Source organism: Aulonocara sp. 'chitande type north' Nkhata Bay, linkage group LG15 (assembly GCF_057382095.1).
Source record: "Aulonocara sp. 'chitande type north' Nkhata Bay isolate Kocher_YH1m ecotype deep benthic linkage group LG15, A_spYH_male_GT1.1, whole genome shotgun sequence".
Taxonomy (NCBI): Eukaryota; Metazoa; Chordata; class Actinopteri; order Cichliformes; family Cichlidae; genus Aulonocara; species Aulonocara sp. 'chitande type north' Nkhata Bay.
The window spans coordinates 17,902,099-17,922,455 of record NC_141358.1 but is presented as its reverse complement, the minus strand read 5'-3'; the positions used below and the strand labels follow the sequence as shown (position 1 = coordinate 17,922,455).

At 39.6% G+C, this 20,357-nt stretch overlaps 1 protein-coding gene across 7 annotated transcripts in view; it reads left to right on the top strand.

The window, feature by feature from the left end:
• ryr3 (ryanodine receptor 3) overlaps window positions 1–20,357 on the top strand; it is a 114,271-nt gene that overhangs the window by 58,933 nt on the left and 34,981 nt on the right. For all 7 annotated transcript variants that reach the window (XM_086264738.1, XM_086264736.1, XM_086264734.1 and 4 more), the window contains 17 exons: window positions 113–276; window positions 370–418; window positions 531–691; window positions 1,667–1,829; window positions 2,843–2,929; window positions 3,339–3,565; window positions 4,624–4,836; window positions 5,549–6,158; window positions 6,572–6,772; window positions 8,713–8,815; window positions 9,779–9,913; window positions 12,921–13,194; window positions 13,336–13,450; window positions 15,844–15,976; window positions 17,627–17,730; window positions 18,528–18,663; window positions 19,907–20,090. In XM_086264738.1, coding sequence (XP_086120864.1) covers window positions 113–276; window positions 370–418; window positions 531–691; window positions 1,667–1,829; window positions 2,843–2,929; window positions 3,339–3,565; window positions 4,624–4,836; window positions 5,549–6,158; window positions 6,572–6,772; window positions 8,713–8,815; window positions 9,779–9,913; window positions 12,921–13,194; window positions 13,336–13,450; window positions 15,844–15,976; window positions 17,627–17,730; window positions 18,528–18,663; window positions 19,907–20,090 — 3,059 coding nt within the window. The remainder of the gene's footprint in view (window positions 1–112; window positions 277–369; window positions 419–530; window positions 692–1,666; window positions 1,830–2,842; window positions 2,930–3,338; window positions 3,566–4,623; window positions 4,837–5,548; window positions 6,159–6,571; window positions 6,773–8,712; window positions 8,816–9,778; window positions 9,914–12,920; window positions 13,195–13,335; window positions 13,451–15,843; window positions 15,977–17,626; window positions 17,731–18,527; window positions 18,664–19,906; window positions 20,091–20,357) is intronic.

Below are 20,357 nucleotides of genomic sequence, written 5' to 3'. Positions count from 1 at the left end.
TTGCTTTTTTTTTAATTATCCTAGAGAGCTTTTTATAATAAACACTAGAGCTGGTGTTAATGGGCACATTGATATTATTGATCCCTCGCTTTGGGTTTCATTAACTCCTCAGGTGACGAGGATTGACGGAACAGTCGACAGTCCTCCTTGCCTTAAGGTCACTCACAAGACGTATGGCACTCAAAACAGCAACAATGACATGGTCTACTGTAGACTGAGCATGCCTGTGGAGTTTTATTCTGCAGACAAGCTCCTGGATGAATCACTGAAGCTCGGGTCAGACATCTCAATTTATACTTAAAGTTAAAAAATAAAGCCCATAGTGTTTAAGATAACTTAAATCTACTGTCATGTTTTTTGTTTCTGCAGCCATCCTCCAAAAGAAGATGGAAGTATTGACTTTGGAAGCATCACAACTGTAAATCCACATAGATTCTCAAATAAAAAAACTAAAAAAAAACTATAGTATTTCTCTCTGTATATTCAGATTAACCGATAGCACTGTTTGCCCTTTTTCTTTTAATTGGCAGTATTACTACTCAGTGCGAGTGTTTGCTGGACAGGACCCTGCTTCTGTGTGGGTGGGCTGGGTCACACCCGACTATCATTATTATAGCAAGAACTTCAGCCTCAGCAAAATGCGCACGGTCACAGTGACGCTGGGAGATGAGAGGGGCAGGGTCCATGAGAGGTATGCTCCCTGCATTTTTAATATCTGGAGTTCATATGAAATGTTTGATCCTTTTATTTGAAGAGGCTTTAATATTCCAGTGGTACATGTGCTTTCAGAAGTGCATTCTGTGGTGATACCTTCTTTAATAATTTTTTTGATTTCTCATGACAGCATTTTTCCTGTAGTTTTAATATAGTTATTGCTGCTAAATGTGCTTCTACCCGCTCCACACACTGCTTCTACATTTTGGCTTATTTCTTAGTATTTTTGAAATAAATAATGATACAGTTTAATATGCCATTAACTGTTGTTGTTCACGTGAGGTTGTATTTAAACAATTTTAGATAAGGATCCTAAGGATCAGATTATTTTTTGTGTGTTATGTCTTATAGGCATTGAAATATTACCTTTTTACTAGTAATTCTAAATGTAGCTGCATTTGTGACCAAATATGAAGGAATCCAATTTGAGCTGCACAAACATCAAAAAATATTACAACAAAAAATCCCTTAGCATGCTTACCAAGCTCTTGAAAGCTAGTTAAAAGCAAAGCAAATAATATGGCCATTCATTTTTTTTAAATGACTGCCATCCGGGGATAACCCATCCTTGCAAATGTATGTTCGTAATTTAAAAAAGCATGCATTTCAAAGTTTATACCACTAATACCTGTGTCATCGCTATGTGTTGATCAGTATGACGAACATGCTCACAATTATTTTAGACAGACCAAACAAAAACATTTCAGTCATCTTTTCATAGCTGGTTTTCATCCTTATTTAGCATCCGGGGAGGTAAATGGGGAAGATGGCCTCTGTGTGTAGCAAATATGAATGAGGCAAAAGATCAATGAGTGTTGACCAAATGAAAATTTATTGTGCCTCCTATTTGACACCCCCCCCACCCCCCCAAGTTGCCTATGTTGTCCTCTGCATATTTGCATTTACTTGTATTTATTGATGCTGAGTTCTTGTTGTGGTTGCTTTGCCGCAGTGTTCAGAGGAGTAACTGCTACATGGTGTGTGTAGCAGACGCAGTTACCCCGTCTTCGTCCAGCCGCTCTAGCTCCGACCTGGAGATTGGCTGTTTGGCTGACCTGGCCACTGGCCTTGTCTCCTTCAATGCCAATGGCAAAGAGCTCCCCACATCATATCAGGTAAGTAAGTATAATAGAAATCAGTTGGCAGAGGAGTGAAGCACAAGGTTTGGCTCGTAAACTTCAATAGACGTAAGCTATTACGACTTTCTCTTGTGGTTTAGTATTCTTCCCCTGCTTTGGCACACATGTTTGTTTGTTTTTTTTTAATATCCTGAACGCAAAAAGAAAAGAAACTCTAAGCAGTTTGAGTCACTGCCTTAAATGAATATCTCTCTCAAACGATTTCACTCATCACATATTTGTACTGCCCACACACTCTCAGAACGATCTTCCCTCCTTTAATCCTTTCAGGTGTCATTAATTCATCTGTGCCACAGCAAATTAAACCTGCAGAGAGATAGAGTTGGGAAATTAAACCGCTGAATTCTCATCTGTTTTGTGAACTAGTCATACAAAGACAGACATCGGCTCAGTAATCCATGCCTTGCTTGCTGTCCTCATCTCTGGTTTTTAAAGCATCACATTGAATGCCTGACTAGACACTGAAATGGTGCACTGAGAATCTTCTACCGCCTGTGTTCTCCTTTTTTTTATCTTGCATAATCTCCTGTTTCTCTCCTTTCATCTCGCTGCTTTATTTAGTCATGAATTGGCTTTTTAAGAAGGAGAAAGCCCTCTGAGGGAACCAGGAGGCTTTTAACCTGATGAAAAGCTTCTTGTCCTGTTATTGCATCAAAGCTTTGGTTGTTTGTTCTCTTTCTTTGTAAAGTCTGTGATGGTTGTCATCGATATACCAGCTAATACTCATTGAACTTGGATTTCAAACTTCAACTAATCCACAAGCTTAGGGGTTAAAAGCCTTCTGACATTAGTTGAATTTGCCACCAGAGCAAACACGAGGCAAGCACAGTGCTCGTTGCATTAAATATATAAATTTTCAGATTCCACCATGGGCTGAGTTCAAGGAAGAGCTCTGTTCTGCATGTGTTGCTGCACTTTTGTCTCATTTTGGTGCTGCTGTAAACATGGGATAGGCTGATGTGGATAAGTATGGCTTTGTTTACTTTCAGGTGGAACCAAATACCAAGCTCTTCCCTGCTGTATTTGTCCTCCCCACCAGTGCAAACCTCTTCCAGTTTGAATTTGTTAAGATAAAGGTTTGTTTCTGTCCTAACCAAACAACACTGTACACAGTTTTAAGCACTTTTCATCAAGTTATGAAACAGCTATGTACTTTATCTTCCTCACACTAATTAAGAGGTGTTGAATTTTTAATGCCATTCATTCATAGTCATGGACTGCCCAGCTGGCCTATATTTTGACTTGGTGACCCATTTAGGATGCTCTTGCACTGATTAATTTTGTGTGTGTTTGGAAAACTAGTAATCAATATACATATTTACAGTGAAGAAAGGATGTCACAGAAAGCACTACGTATATAAAAATAACTGATTGCATCGCTATTGACTGAAAGGATGTGATATAACCAGATATTAATATAGTTTTCATTTAATCAAATTTTCTACTTAATGTGATTTTTCCTTCTTGTCCTCATTGTAATCCCAGGATGCCATGCCACTCTCATCAGCCATATTCAAGAGCGAGCACAGGAATCCGGTGCCACAGTGTCCGCCACGGTTGGATGTGCAGACAATTGTGGCAGTGCTTTGGAGCCGGATGCCCAATACCTTTCTCAATGTGGAGACGGCTCGTGTTAGTGAAAGACATGGCTGGGTGGTCCAGTGTCTGGAGCCTATGCAGATGATGGCTGTACACATACCTGAAGAAAACAGGTGTGATTATAATACTCTATAAACCGTATAAACAGTGACAAGTGACTGTTTCACTTACAACGTGTTACTTTGTGTTCCCTTTAGTTGTTAGGGAGGATGTAGTGCGTTCAGTGTCTTTTCACATTTATAGCACTTAAATTAGCTTCCATAGACAAATGATTGAGTAACAATAGATACTTGTCATTCATTCTTTACTGTGAATTGGGCTGATGAAACACATTTAAGACAGATTAGCTGCTTCCAGAACAAACACTTCTTGGCACTACCTGGGCTGAGTACTCACTGGTGAGGGTCACTGTAATTAAATTGAAGGTAGCTGCTATCAAAGACTTTAAAGTTTTGCCCAGATGAATCATAATCACAATGAATATTCTCCTTTTGCCTATACACTTAATCAAGCCTGTCATTCCATTTTTAGATAGATTTAGGGCTACACTACTAATGTTTCACAAATGTTCACACTTTTAATTGCTGTTGCTGCATCCATGTGTCTGACCAAATAATTGACATGGACCATGGACTTTGAAGTTACTAGACCATTTTTAATGGTTCCTATTTCATACAGTTCAAATGTGCATTTTAACACGGAAAGACTCCTGTAAGCGGACATAACATTAAGGCGACAAACTACAAACCACACATAATGTGACATCATATAAAGTAATCTCAGTCAATTCTATGCACAGTGCTACAATTTTCATGTTAACTACAGACTGTGATGGATTGAGATGCTAAGAGGTTTCTAATGTGTTTATTATTATTATTATTATTATTATTATTATTATTATTAATGTGTTTTGCAGCCCCATAGATGAACTCTTGTTTCGTAGCATGTGTATTTGTGTGTTCTGATATCAGAATACATACTGGAAAATAAGTTTTAATGATGAGTAAACAGGCCTTTAGTAATACATTTGTTTGCTGTTTACATAAAACAAACAGTTTTAATTAGAATATTGATGATTTTCATTAAGTTAATGCAAAGTCTTTCTGCTGTGATCAGCAGAGTAAATGACTTACTCGAGCTTACTTTGTTGTTGTGGTGTCTTTGTTTGCAGGTGTTTGGACATAATGGAGTTATCTGAGCACGAAGACTTAAGGAAGTTCCACTACCACACACTAAAGCTGTATTGTGCCCTTTGTGCACTGGGAAACACTCGTGTAGCTCACGCCCTCTGCAGCCATTTGGACCAATCACAGCTCCTCTACACAATCGACAATCAGTACCTCTCTGGCATGCTGAGAGAGGGCTTCTACAATGTCCTTATCAGGTGTGTTGGTGTGTTTCGATATATTTTATATACTTAAAATGTAAGTTGCTATGGATTGCTCAGCTGGTGTGAATTTTGATTTTTAATTTATCTTACTGAAAAAAATGACCTCAGTCAATGACCCGCCGTGCATCAAAACAAGAAGAAAGCTGCCGTGTTTTTACTCATCGGATCATTTAATGATGATACATGATAGAATTATGATTTGACAGTGTCATCTGCAACAACATTAACTGTTAAACTGATGCAGCATTACGTGAGATCACTGAGCAAATTTGTGCTATAAATCTTAATAATCCCTCTGCTGTGTTTGTTTTTCCACCTCACATCTCACTGTTGTTGTTTAAACTGTCTTTTCTTCACATGATGTCAAATAGCAAACTCATGTGTACCTTCTATATTGCTGAAAATTCACTTTTAAGCAGTGATTGTTAAAGCCTTTGTAACGGGAGGGTTTGGTTTAAGAAATTTGATTATGAGTAACAGAGTTTGAGCAATCAGCACATTATTTGCTTGTCAGGCACTCATCACCACAACTACTATCTCTTACAGATGTATTGTGGTTATTGGGTACTGTTGGTTTGTGGAAACCATACTAATACAGCATAATTCATAGTTCTTAGGAGAGATCATGAATCATTTTTCTGCGTGTTTTTGTAATAGCCAGTGTCTTTACTCATGCTATGATTGAACTAATTCTACTTATTGTCAGCATTCATCTTGAGACAGCAAAGGAAGCCCGTCTAATGATGAACAACGAGTTCATTATCCCTGTGACGGATGAAACGCGCTCCATCAAGCTGTTCCCAGATGAGTCCAAGCAACATTCACTTCCTGGGGTGGACCTAAGCACCTCCCTTAAACCTCGGGTCAATTTCTCCCCTGTGGGAATCATCAACACCAAACGCCAACAGTTCCTCTACAGCCCCCAGATCCCATTGGGCATCCTAAAGGAAAAAGCCATCAGCATGCTAACCGAGGCAGTGCAAGGTGGAGGGACACACATCCGAGACCCAGTAGGCGGGAGTCTTGAGTACCAGTTTGTTCCCATTTTGAAACTGATTGGAACGCTGTTAATAATGGGAGTCCTGACCAGTGATGAGGTGAGGCTGATTCTCCTCCTGATCGACCCCAATGTGTTCGGAGAGACCAAAGAGGGTGAGGAAGTTAAGGGGGATGAGGTGGCCGTGTCAGGGGAGAAGGAGGAGGTGAGCAAGAATGAGGAGAAGGCTGTAGAAGCAGGGGAGGAAGAGACCAAGGAGAGCAAACCGCAAGTTAAAGGCCTGCTGGAGAAGTCTCTGCCAGAGTCTGTCAAACGCCAGGTGATGACAATAATCATGCACAGATGATTAAGCTCAGTGATAAACTGAAGATAGGAAATAGCTGAATTAAACTAACTCCATCAATTTATCTGCCAAGGTTTTAATTAAAATTTAATTTTGCCTTCATGAGATTAGGTACACTAATTCCCCATTTGTCAGCAGTTTTGATTTTTTTTATGATTTATCGCTTGCTGAGAGATGAATTCATGAGTAGAAAGTAAGGCAGTGGCTGAATACTAATGTTCTATAAATGACTAAAACTTGCTAATAATAATCATGCATAATGAAGATGGAGCTATGAAGTTAAATCAAAAAAATGTCATTCATACAGTGAAACAAACAAAATCAAAACCAATAGAGACATAAAGAAACAGAAAACCTTTGAGTTGTTCACAGATTTCTGTCCTTTTCAGATGTGTGAGCTGCTCCACTACTTCTGTGACTGCGAGCTGAAGCACCGCATCGAATCCATTGTTTCCTTCTCCGACAGCTTCGTGTCCAAGCTGCAGTACAATCAGAAGTTCCGCTACAATGAGCTAATGCTGGCTCTCAACATGTCTGCCGCTGTCACTGCCAAAAAGACCAAAGAGTTTCGTTCACCTCCGCAGGAGCAGGTACAACACCGCAGAGGGGCCAGTGTATGAGAAAGTGTTTCCATCCTCTCTGAGATGTAATTTATGTTCAAGGTGGTTTCCGTTTGCATACTGTCATAAGACCCTGGATGGATCGCCTAGACCTTGGGGTAAAAACAAAATCAATGACCTTGAATAGAACAGAGTCAGAGGCAGACACTAGAACACAAGGTTCTGCAGTTCTCTAATTGCCTTTTAGTTTTCAGTTTCTTAACTTTATTTTCTGCTGGAATTCCCGAAGGATAAACTGGGCCATATGTGCAGCTAAAATTAACTTAGGAGTGAATTGGCCCTGCAGTGATAGTTAAACCTTTGGCCTCTTACAGGGTAAAATTATTATTAGTCCCACAGGAGCACTTTATGTTACAGTGGGTTCATTTTTTATAAGTCAAATATGTTTAAGCAGAAGATGAACTTAAACAACTGTCACATGATTAATGAACCTTTCTATAGACCATTGTGAAAAATGTTTGCAAAATCTTAAGTTTATCAAAGTAAAAATGCCATCCATCCATCCATCCATCACTGCTTTTCTGGGTTGCAGAGTCTATTCAGGGGAGCACTTTAAACAGACATACGGTTCATCTAATGGGACACCAAAAGTGTTCCTAAGCCAGCTGAGAGATATAACCGATATCTCTAAAGCATGTTCTGGTTGGGACTTGCCTGCAACACTTCAACTAGGAGAGCTCTTGGATGCATCCTGTTCAGATGCCCAAACTATTTCAGTTGGTTCTTTCTTCACAAGAAGATATCAGTGCAGAGTCCACATCACTGCAGGATTGATCCATCTGTCAATCTCAGTCAATCATTCGCCCGTCACTTGTAAACAAGACCCTAAGATATTTAAACTCCACCACTTGGGGCAGAAACTCATCTCCAACCCAGAGGAGGGACTGCACCCTTTTCTGGCTGAGGACCATGGCCTTAGAGAACCATTCTTGCCACTTCACTGAAAATCTCTTCAGTACGATCTGGAGGTCATTGTCTGTTGAAGCCAGAAGAAAACAAAACGAGGTTACGCTGCTGTGAAAATCCAATATCTAGTGTTCTGCTAGATAGTATATTTTTATGTAAACTGTAGCATGTCTCTGAGCCAGACTAGAGAATAGGAAACAGTGAGTAAATAAGGAAAGAAAATAAGGAATAAAGTCTCTGATGTGTTCTGTGTTCACATCGCTTGCCCTGTCCTGTAGTATTGTTGAAAACAACCTGGTAGTGACTAGACAAGGTTGCTGCATGACTGCAAAGCATTCATGTTTGAAATATTTAATTGTGCATCCTCTGAGCTGTGAAACCTTGAGGATAAGCACTTCCAAGATATATTCTGATCCCTGAAACTAAGTTGTGGTGGTCAGCAGCAGGTGCATACTGTAAGCGAGATTCTCCACAGTAAGAAACCTCCCGTGGTTTATTAAAAAGCTCTGCCTAAAATAGACATGGGAATAGGCTAACCTGGACTCTGCGATGGATGCATCTCATTTATATTTAGTGTTTTATAGTTAACTTGTGACCTGTAGCAAGCACAGCAGATCTGTGGTTCTACATGATACATTAAGTATTTTCTGCATTATATTATGTAAATACCTGTTTAATGTTTTTAGTTTCACATTTGACTGGGTGTGATATAAAAATGCTCAGACTATTTCTGTCTGAGTTCATCAGATGGCCACTATCTGACAAGCCCATGTGAGCACTTACCGCAGGAGACTACATGAGTAATTATGCTGTGACTCTAAAATGGTAATGTGCTTGCCTCTGTGACTTTCCACTGCTCTCTACTGTGCAGTCCTTCTTTTATTCATTCTTTACCACTCTCCTTCCTTCTTTTGATCTCACTTCCTATCTAAAATTATTTTCCGTGTTGCTGTTCTCAAGTGCTTTCTGGTCTTATAATGTAAACACTCTTTTGTTTTCTGCAGATAAACATCCTGTTGAATTTCAGTGCAGGTGAGGACTGCCCCTGTCCCGTGGAGATCCAGGATGAGCTCAACTCGTTCCATGAAGAACTGCGGCTGCATTGTGGTAAAGTCCAACTGCTGACAGTTAATGTTGTTGATACAACTTGTATAAAGATGTTATGCATTTCTGTTCATAAATGTCTAAAGGTGTCACTGTAGATCTTCTGATAAGGACATCTTGTCACACAAAACTAACCATAGCATTATTCAGACAGGCCATGAAGTCGAGCTAAAACACTGTCCTCAAAAATAAGTTGAGGACTCTGCTAGAAAATCTCTGCCAACAGTTGCTGCACATCTGCAAGCCACTTTGCATCCCACCTCCACCCCACTTCTTTGAGATTTTATTCTTTGTGGTGCTCAGAATTCATATTAATAAGATTCTCTGAGCAGTTCTTGTGATGACAATACACAAAGGATACATACACATTGTAGCTTCACTCGTTTGGATTCAAGTGAAACTCTGAATTAATATTTAAAAAGGTTCTGAGCTGTAAGTTGCCAGGGTTCTTCTTACGTTACAGACCAGCAAAGACCTTATTCCAGCAGCCTGTCTCTCTGATCATCTGATCAGAGACTTCTGGTTGGTTCACACTCTTAATTTAAATCCAGAGCTTGTAGCACCTAATTTTGGAACAGCCATCCTCAGCCTTTCAGGACTTGTTTGTTTTAAATGACTGCGGAAAAATCATTTTATACAGTATGTTATTATATTCCCCAATCTTCTTCGCACCGACTGCTTGTATGGAATGAATGTATGTGTGAATGAATGTAAGAAGAACCTATACTATCCTATGATTGTCTGCTTGCATGCTGGGAACACTTCTTTTATTAAAATGTGAAGCACTATGTAACTGTGTGTTGTAAAAAGTGCTCTGCAAATTAAGTTAATATTATCTGGCAACATAAATATGTTTATGTTATGAGAATGATCGTTAAAATGGGTTTTTGTTTCCTTTACACAATGCACATGGAAGCAGTCGGTATACCAGGATAAATCTCTGAGCGCCTCCATTTCTCCTGGCAGGAATTCCAGTGGAGGAAGAAGAAGAAGAACAGGACACTTCAATTAAAGGCCGTCTTCTGGCTTTACTGTATAAAATCAAGGGCCCACCACAGAAGACAGAGCAGGAACCCACAGAGACTGAACAGGCTGCCCCCAGTAAGTAGCCTTTAACACCAAAGAAGAAAACAAGCTAGCGACCAGTAACTGTACTGAAGTTTAACAATAACTCAGCAATGCATACGGCAGTGCAAGGCTAAGGTTTATTATTTCAATTGTTTATCTTGGTGCTGCAACACGTAAGCAGGACTTTATTGTGGTTGCTATCAGTTTCTAAACATATACCACATAACTATGTTTAGCATTAAATATTATATTGACATTCAAAATCATAAAGCGGTACCGATTTATCCATAATAAATATTGCAGACCACAAAACACTTTCCAATCACTAGTTCTTTGCTTCAAGCTTTTTCTTTTTTGCTGCCCTTTGCTCAAAGTATGTTTTTGTTCTGTTTCAAATAATAGAATAAGACTAATGGACAGTTCCTGCAAGACTCTCTGCCATAAATTTTAATACCTTGCTCCAGCCTGCATTATTCAAAAGCATTATAAATGGACGGATGTTCTGATTCAAGATTATCCTGATGGATCTGCTTTAGCATGTCTACAAACCCAATTCCAAAAATGTTGCGATGCTAAGTAAAGTTTAAATAAAAACGGCATGCGATGATTTGCAAATGTCATGAACTGTATTTTATTCACAATAGAACATAGAAAATAGTTTAAATATTTGATTTGAGTCATTTTATTATATCATGAAAAAAACAAGCTTATGTTGAAATGTTTGGTAGTAATGTGCCTGACAAACGTTGGGACAGAGGAACAAAAAGCTGGAAAAGTGAGTGGTACAAAAAAAACAGTTGGAGGAACATTTTGCAACTAATTACATTAACATGCAATAGATCAGTAACAGGATTGGATATAAAAAAATAAATAATTAAAAAAACGTAACGTCTGAGAGAGACAAAGTTTCACCAATCCACAATTAACGGTGTCAGTATTGGATGGAGAAATCTTTGTCTGTGAATACACTTCCACAAATGCAGGTTAATGCAAAGAAGAATCCACACATAAAATTAATCCATAAACACCACCATCTTTGGGCCAAAGCTCATTAAAAATGTGCTAAAGAAAAGTGGAAAACTGCATCTCTGATTGTATGGAGGTGAATTACTGCCTCTGGAACTGGCAGTTTGCACATCTGGAAAGGCACCATGAGTGCTAAAACATATATGCAGGTTTTAGAGGGACATATTCACCCATCCAGATGCCATCTTTTTCAGAGAAGTCCTTGCATATTTAAGGAAGATGCTGCTAAACTGCAAACTCTATCTATTACAACAGTATGCTCTCATAGTTGGAGAGTCCAGATACTGAACTTGCCTACCTGCAGTCCAGATCTTTTACCAGCTGAAACTTTGGACACATCATAAAATTAAGAGAATCCCTAGAATCCCTTATCAGACCATTGGACATTATTACTAGTCTCCTCAGCTCCCAGACATTAACAGACTGTCACCTGACAGTGGTAAACATGGCCCAGTTTCAACTTTTTGGAGAGGTTTGGCTGCCATGAAATATTAAAAAAATAACCTTAGTTCTTTCTTCAAAGTGTACATTTTCACATTTTAAACTTTTACCACGTTTGCTGTGTTCTATTGTGAGTGAAATATGGGTTGAATTCTGCTTTTTCACTTGACTCAGCGTTGCAGCATTGTCAGTCTGTTTTGTTCATCAAATAAATTGATGAAACAGTCTGACAAAAGGATGGACGGGCGAAATAAGCTGCTTCTCTTGCCTGACAAAGTTAGAGCTGCTAATTTTTTCAACGTGTAATTTTATTGTCGGATCTTTATATGTCAGATTATATATAATTAATGCCTAGTCAGTCCTTTTGGGATGGGGATGATTACTTTCATTAACTGACGGTAACGCTCATTCACTGTTATAAAACTTTAAAGCCAGTAATTTGTCTCTAAAACTTTTGCTTCCTTATTCTTTTGATGAAAAGCATCGAAGCACCTATTGTTGATTTCACAGCATTGTTTAATTAGTCAGATTACTCAGAAGTTATAAAAACTTGGAATCATCCATAAGGCTTTTTGTTTTTTTTAGTTTGCCAACAGCTAAGGAGCTTATTTCCAAGATTTAAATGCCAGCTTTAATATCAACCGCCTTGGCTTGAACTTGTGATTAAATTTGTTTGTTTGTTCCTCTCTTTATATTCCTGCATCACTCTAGCGTGCTTCAGATATGCTGTTAGCATCCTCATAGACTCATCAGGAGATGATTGTGGGGTTACATCCAATATATTGACAAAATATTAAAGCTCCCAATTAGTTCCGACTAATAGACTAATTTACATTTTCTAAGAGCTTTAATTAAGCCAATTCAGTTCATGGTTTATGCTGACTTTGGAGTACAGCGCTGTGCCAGTGCTCATGTCTATATTTTTGCCTGTCATTTGCAGATTAGCACGCAGACTGCATAAGATTTCAGTGACTCCCTTGTGAGCCATGGTTTGAGATGATTCAGAGCAGATGTGAATTTGCAACACTTTCACCTTCAGGGCATCTACACCGTCTCTGTTGTCTCATTATGATTCTGCTTGAATCCGGCCCTTTGTTTTAAGCAGATGTTGCGCTATTTGGATTAAACGCTCAAGGTTCAGCGATGGCTTTGGAATTGCAGTGTTTTGAGAGGTGCAGCATTTAGCTACAACTTCATATGACTTCAAGTTTTTCTCCACTGGTCCTTGTTTTATTGGTGCTTGGCATCGTTAAGAGGGAAGTTTCATGAGACTTTAAGATAAAGTTTAAAACATACAGTTTTAAAACCTATACTACAGTTTAATTAGCTTGTCTTTGTATATCTCTGGAACAAAAAGAGAAAAAATAAAGAGCATATCGTCCATCTTTCCTAATGAACAATGCTTTTGAAGTGCCCGGTCCATAGATTTTTATTTTTTCTCTAATTTGCTCATTCAAAGGTTTGAGAGACAACAAAAATCAACTGAAGCTTTGACAGATACATGATTGTAGAGCAACCTTTATTTACTGCTTCTATTTCTCAATTTAAGAATACTGAACTGTCTCTTCTCCAGCCAACCTGAAGGAGCTTATCTCCCAGACCATAACCAGTTGGGCTCAGGAGTCTCACATTCAGGACTCAGAGCTGGTGAGAGTGATGTTCAGCCTGCTGAGGAGACAGTATGACGGCATCGGGGAACTGCTTCGGGCCATGAAGAAGTCGTACACCATCAGTGCCGCATCTGTGCAAGATGCTATTAACCTGCTGGCATCTCTGGGTCAAATCAGATCTCTGCTATCAGTGCGAATGGGCAAGGAAGAGGAGAAACTCATGATTGATGGGCTCGGGTAAGAAAATATATTATGATGCGCACACTGTTATAAACGATAAAAACAATGCCCGATTCTAGAAATATATCATTGTGAACAGTGTACTCTCCCGCGGTTACAGTACTGTGGGCTTTATAAATCGCTTTCTTGTGTTCTTAGCGACATCATGAACAACAAGGTTTTCTACCAGCATCCTAATCTGATGAGAGTGCTGGGCATGCATGAGACAGTCATGGAGGTCATGGTGAACGTGCTTGGGGGAGACAAGTCACAGGTGAGCTTAACATTGCTCATGTTTTTGGTTTTCCTTGACCACTACAAACTATCGAGTCAGTCCTTTTTTAATGGATCGTATTCATTGAAACTGTTAACTTTTTAGTCATGTATGGAAATAGTAGCTCCCAATCTTAACTCTTGGAGAAGTTCTTTAAAACTCCTTATCCTGTTCATAACTTTTTAAAGAAGTTTGTACATGTTTTTGACGGATTCTTATTTGTTATGTGGCCTCTTTCACCATAATTAGGGGTACAATTCATCATGATTAATGTGTAGATTGTGTTAATAAAAAGTGGTTATAAAAGGAAAAGTGTTAATGAAAGCTGTTGTCTATACAAAATACAAAAAAAGAAGTTTCCATAGTTGTTCAGAGCCCCGCCCACTTTCCTCACATTCCTTATTTTGGTCAATAATTAGCCTTCAAGCCAAAAATCAGTTATTGTCATGGTTTGCCGGGGCAAGCCGTGTGGAATTATTTAGGACCAGGACGCGGCAGCTCTGGTGCAGGTGAGTATTTATTAACGAAGGAAATACAAACAACAAAGGCACTGGGAACATGAAACTGAAGCCTAAACTGGGTAAAACTAACAAAACAAACCAGAAACGAAGATGCAGGGAGGTCCGGGGAAATACGCATGGAGAGATGCAGGGAGACCGAGGGAAAACAACACAGACGAACCAGCAACTACTAGGACAGAAGACACAACTAAAATACACTCAGAGAACACAGGGAGATTACACACAGGTGGGGAACACAGCTGGGAGTGATTAACGTGACGAGACTAGGGAGGCAAACTGAAAACACTCACATAAGACGCAGACCTTCACAATAAAACAGGAACTTACACATGAAAGGACACAAACTAAGAAACGCGGACTAAATACAGGAACACACGGGCAGAACAGAGTAAACACTAAACAGAGGAAGAACAGAACCAAAATCGCAAGAAGAGAAAACACAAAACGCTGGGTCAAAAGGACCCAGGATCATGACAGTTATGAATTAAATGTAGCAAAAGGAGGAGCAAATCATCAATTTTAAAGAACCCAAACAAGCGTGTTTTTGTTTTGGGTATTTTTGCTTGCAAAATGACTCATACAGTAAATCTGTTAGCAAAACATTTGCAGGTTAATTTTCTGTTACAAAGCTTAGTTTTAGGGGAAGAGTTTGAGTTTGTGACTGACAGAACTTTTAATGCTTAATAAGTTGTATACCGATCTCAGGAAAACAAAAGAGGCTGAAGTGAGCCAAGAGAAACTGCTTAATACCCAGAAAAACCGCAGCGTAATAGAGAGGACAGAGGAGTAAAGGTATCAGAGGGGTGACAGGAGGCCACTCAGACCTGTCCTTTTTGGGTGGTGCTGACAGAAGCTGGAAGAGCTGGTTGCGATTTAATGCTGCAGCCAGTGCCAAGCTTGAAGTGAACCTCAGACAGACGGACCTCAGGGAGACATTCAGACCTTCGTGTCTGTCTCTGGCACTGTGATCGCACAGGCTCATAGCATAAATTCCTGACTGGTTTCATGCCACTTGATACGTGTACCTCGCTCGCTGTGGCCATATACAGTGACAGTCGTGAATATAGATCAGGTTTTTAATATTTGCTGTTTGATTACCGCTGATGTTGTTTCAGTCGTGGCATGGTGCTGTATATTATGAGATTGTGCGAGTCGTAGGTTTTATCACGCAATCAAGACAGATGGATAGATTTATAGAATATTATGAAGGAATAAATCTCTGAACTCGGACACTGACAGAAAGTTTGCTCCCGGTCACGCACAGCAGGACCGCATATGGGGAATCAACAAAGAAACTTGTTAAGCTGTATATTCTCAAAGTAAAATTGTTTGTGCTTTCAAAGTTTCTGTCAAATCTGCCTTTAGAGGTGGAAGCTTTGGCATGATTGAAAGTTCAATATTTGTCAGTTGTCTGATAAGTGTGATTTTCTGTGCTGTGCATTTTTGCAGATTGTAATCTGCCTAAAGTAAAATGGGGTTTCTCTCCTCCTCTGCTGTCAATTACTTTTTCTGCATTTCTGCTACAGAGCAAATGACTCTAGTGATTTATGCTCAGCCTGAGGCTTGGACTGAGCCCATGTGAGGACTTAGAAAAATGAGGATGGCACAGATCTAAAAGCATTAGATGCAAAAGGGCTTGAAGGTCAAACAATTTTTCAGTTTCTGTGTTCAAAACAGGAAATAGATTTTATTTATTGATTCCATGATACTCTTTATGATAGTTTAGATACCTTTATCAGACCCAAGCATCTAGTACTCTGCATCCTGTAGTGACATTAAAAAGAATTCTAATATTTCTGAGCTCCTACTGCAGCTTATTTGGGGCTATTTGGCTGCAGATTGATCCATACAGTCTACTTTTTTCTTCCACAGGAGATCGCCTTCCCCAAGATGGTAGCTAGCTGTTGTCGCTTCTTGTGCTATTTCTGCCGTATTAGCCGGCAAAACCAGAAAGCCATGTTTGACCACCTGAGCTACCTGCTGGAGAACAGCAGCGTCGGATTGGGTAAGTATATTTTGCCTTTTCATTATTTATTTGGAAAAAAAAAAACTCAACTTAATTTATGCACAGCTGTCTTAAGACATTGACTGGGCCATTGCAACACATTGATTTTTCATTTTTAGCCATTATGTTGTAGAATTGTTGTTGCATTTTGGACCATTGCTCTGCTGCATGACCCAACATCAGCTGAGCTGTAGCTGTTGGACAGATGGCTTCCTATTTGACTCTAACATGCTTTGGTAAACAAAGGAGTTCATGGTTGCCTCAATGACTACAACATGCCCAAATCCTGTTTCTCTTGGGCTTTTAGCATTTTTTCTAAGCATTGCACAGTCTGACCTTGGGATTAGTTTGCAGGGATGTCCACTCCTGAGAAAAGTTTTGTATGCTTCTGAATAATCTTCTTCGCTGTAGAATGATGAACTTCAAACTAGAAATGGTCTTAGAACCCTTCCCAGATTGACGGGCAACAACAGTTGTCCCTTTAGGCCAATTCTATTGTCTTTGCTCCTCCTGGCATTGCATTAACACACTCCTGAATGTTTCAGACCAGCAAAGCCTCTGCATTTATGGAGGTGCTCACACTTGCTGACGATTAGGTGCATTCGATGAGCAACACGTGGCTCCAACTTCTTAATTCTATGAAATCTGTAAGGGTGTACTTATGTTATTCATACACTTCTTTGACATTGTGACTCAATTTTTGTTAAATATATACTGCTATGTTGTCACGTATGGTACAGGTTAGGAAGTATTTACCTAATTTTAGAACCTGATGAGGATTAGATGGTTTTATTTATTATGTCCTGATACATGAAAAATCTGAAATTGAATAGATTTTTTTTAATATGAAGGAAAGGAACAAGCTGGGGCAAAAACAGACAGTGGAGAACACACTGGTTATGAGGATGCCTTGGCATTTGAATATGTTCCTGAGTATTCTCCATACTGCGTCAATTAAACTTTTTTGCTGCTACATAATGTGTGCAGAAACCAATAGTTGCTACGGGCTGCAACAGTTTTTTTCACTGCAGACTTATTGCTGATATTGTGGGAAGCAGCTGGTGAAGAAGAGTAACAGGCTCGATTTCAAAATGCCAGTATATCAAGTTGAAAGTGTAAGGGGCACAGAGGGAGGCAGCTGATAGAGAGAAGAATGGCGAGCAGTAAATGAGGGTTATTTAGGCGTCCAGAGCAGGACATGAGTCACAGAGATCTGCGTGCCTGTGTAACACGTAAACTAAAGCACCTGGCTCTGGAAGAGGACAGGGTCACATGATCTGAAGAGGACAGTTGAATGAAAACACACTAGTTGTTGCCCTTTTTATATGACACTTTTAGAATTTGCCTCTTTTACAAGCCACGTTTTCCTATAAATTAATAATATGTAACATAGTCTGCATTGTGCTGCAATATTAAGTGGTTTTGTAGTATCTGCTCGACTGCATTGACGCTTTAAAAATGGAGTAATATTGCAAAAAGGGCAGGTGTTGACAAACTGATTAATGGGACCTGGTATTCTGAGCTTCAAAGATGCAGACTGGAGAATATCAAGATTGATGTGCTGTGTCGGTACACTGCCCCCTGTTGTTTAATGCAGAACTAATGCAAAGTTTGCTCTGTTGCTGACGGCCTGTTTCTGTGTGTGTTTAGCCTCTGAAGCTATGCGGGGCTCCACTCCGCTGGATGTCGCAGCGTCTTCAGTGATGGACAACAACGGTCTGGCGCTGGCCCTGGAGGAGCCTGATCTGGAGAAGGTTTGATGACGAATGAAATCGCAGCCTTACTCAAAGAAATACTCAACAGCACAGCTAAAAATCACACAGCACTTTATGTTTGCAGGCTCATTAGATTGTAGCCAGTTTCTATTCTGACCATAACTTGTTGTTGTTTTAGCAGATGTAGTGTTTAAAATTAGTTTGGAAAGTTGTGAATGAAACTGAACTGTACAACTAGCTAAATGTACAACCAGTATACTGATCACATGTTCATATTATCATCAAATACCAAAACAGATTGTACTATAAAACATATGCAGGATCCATTTAGTTATTTATAAAGTCAAACATTAAGAATTAGGGAATTATGTGGATACAGGATCTTATTCACTGTCTAAACCTTGCATTGCATTCTGCTGCTAGGTTTATTCTTCATCTCGAAAGTTTTTGCCAACACATTTCAGGCCACCATGTTGGTTTTGGTTTAAAATCTGGCTTTCGCCAACCCACAAGACATGTTCTTCCAATTATGTGCAGCTCAGTGTTCATAAAGTTTGAGGAGGCCACAGAAGAGGAAGAATACGTGCTAATCATCTGTCAATACTAGAACGCAGTGCTACTCGGATGACACATACAATTATAGAGGAAGCAAGTCAGATAAGAATAGAAAGCTCAGGCCACCAAAGTTTTCTATGAAAAGTGCTGAATGATTTTGTGACAGCTGGAAAAGCTTAGCTCAGCAGAGGCTTTCAAGCTGTCACTGTTGCTGACACTGAGTCAGAAAGACAGTGTGCCATTATAATACCCAGGAGTGAAGCAGAATTGCTTGACCGTAGGTGGTGACATACCTAGCAGGCTGTGGTCTTCAGAGCTGCGCCATGCTGGTGGCTAAGGGATACCCAGACCTCGGCTGGAACCCCATAGAGGGAGAGCGCTACCTCTCATTCCTGAGGTTCGCCGTTTTCTGCAACGGTATGTTTTATACTGAGCACTAAGATGACTTTTCATCCCTGGCAATTCTGTTCCTCTGCTCGTTTTGGTGCAGTGATATACTTGGCCTTTGGTTTGTTTCACAACAAAGCATGCCGACTGCACCCATCAGCATGCTGATTAGAAGTGCAACAGACTGGAAAATGTTAAATAAAGAAGGAAAACATTGCTTGTGGAGTTATCCTGTAAACACAGAAGTTTTTTGTCGATATCTGAGTGTACCATTGTGTGAAGCCTCCGCTTGTACCCAAGCCTGACATACATGACACCAGAGGCTATCTTAAAGTTCAAAGAGGCTTTAATTGTGGCATACATTTGAGTATACACGTGGTCAGTTCGACTTTGTCAGGAGAACAGACGAGGTCAGACACCAGGCTAAACCTATATGGTGCAAAGAATACTTAAAAGCTGAACACGTTGTATAAAGACAACATGGGAATGAGAAAGGAGACAGACAGGGGGAGGGGAATTTGGCAAGGGGTAAGCAAAGCAAACAAAGCAAAAACTATATTTTATATTGAGTGTTTTCATATATTCGTATGTGGTAAGGATATTTGGTGGATACATATGTATGTGGCGCTGTTGTGTTATGTGTGTGATTTATGATTTACTTGATTTTTGTTTTTTATTCGAGTCTTCTTTAATATCTGGATTTTAATTGAATGTGCAAAAACTAGTTACTGTGCAGTGTGTTACATAAAAAGTATTATTACAAACTAGAAAAACTTTCCCATAGCTTCAACCTCCCGAGGACACCCCCGAGATGCTTTTTAAAGACATTTTAAAGAAAATATAATCTAATTAAGTCGCTGAATATGTGTAACTGAGCAATAAATAAGTATTGAGATAAAACAAAAAAATGGCATCGCAACAAAGAAACAGTCTAGGGTGATTTTACTGCATCTGTATAATTGTGAGTATTGTGTATTAAAGCAGCAGGGGATTTAACAGTGATGCTGTTTTTGGAATAGAAATGAAAAACTGCGCAGAAATTTAAAAAATCCACTGGTTAAAGATGCCAGGGTCCTGCTGAGGACTCACGTGGAAATGTGAGTCGGCTTTTCCTGGATAAAAAATGTAGCGGTGCTTTAGAAGCTGCTGAATACCACTTTCAGGGGTTTTACACTCTAGCTGACTCTCACCTTTCCTTTTGGGGATAATAACAATTTTCCTTTCCATTGGTCTGCTTTTTTTTCCTCCTTTTTTTTTTTCTTCCTCACACCAGGTGAGAGCGTGGAGGAAAATGCCAACGTGGTGGTGAAGCTGCTCATCAGACGTCCAGAGTGTTTCGGCCCAGCCTTGAGGGGCGAGGGAGGTCAGGGTCTGCTGGCTGCCATGGAAGAGGCCATCAAGATCTCTGAAGATCCTGCCCTGGACCTGCCCAAGACTCCTGCTGGAGTCACTACTGGGTAAAAACGACACCAGTTCTTTGTTTTCTTTTTCCACAGTGTTTAAAATCTACTGAATCAGCATTTTTATCACCACGAGACACTAAGAAACCCATTCAGAAACTCTAAAGCCAGTCTCTTGTGATTAAGGCTCTCATTATCTGGGTCTCTGTGTGAAATGTTACTTTTAGTTAGATTTCCCTGTGTGCTTAGCTAAACCAGCATTATTCTTTGTTGCTAGACCCTCAAATAGAGCCATATCACATTACGGGAAAAGAGATCTAAGTT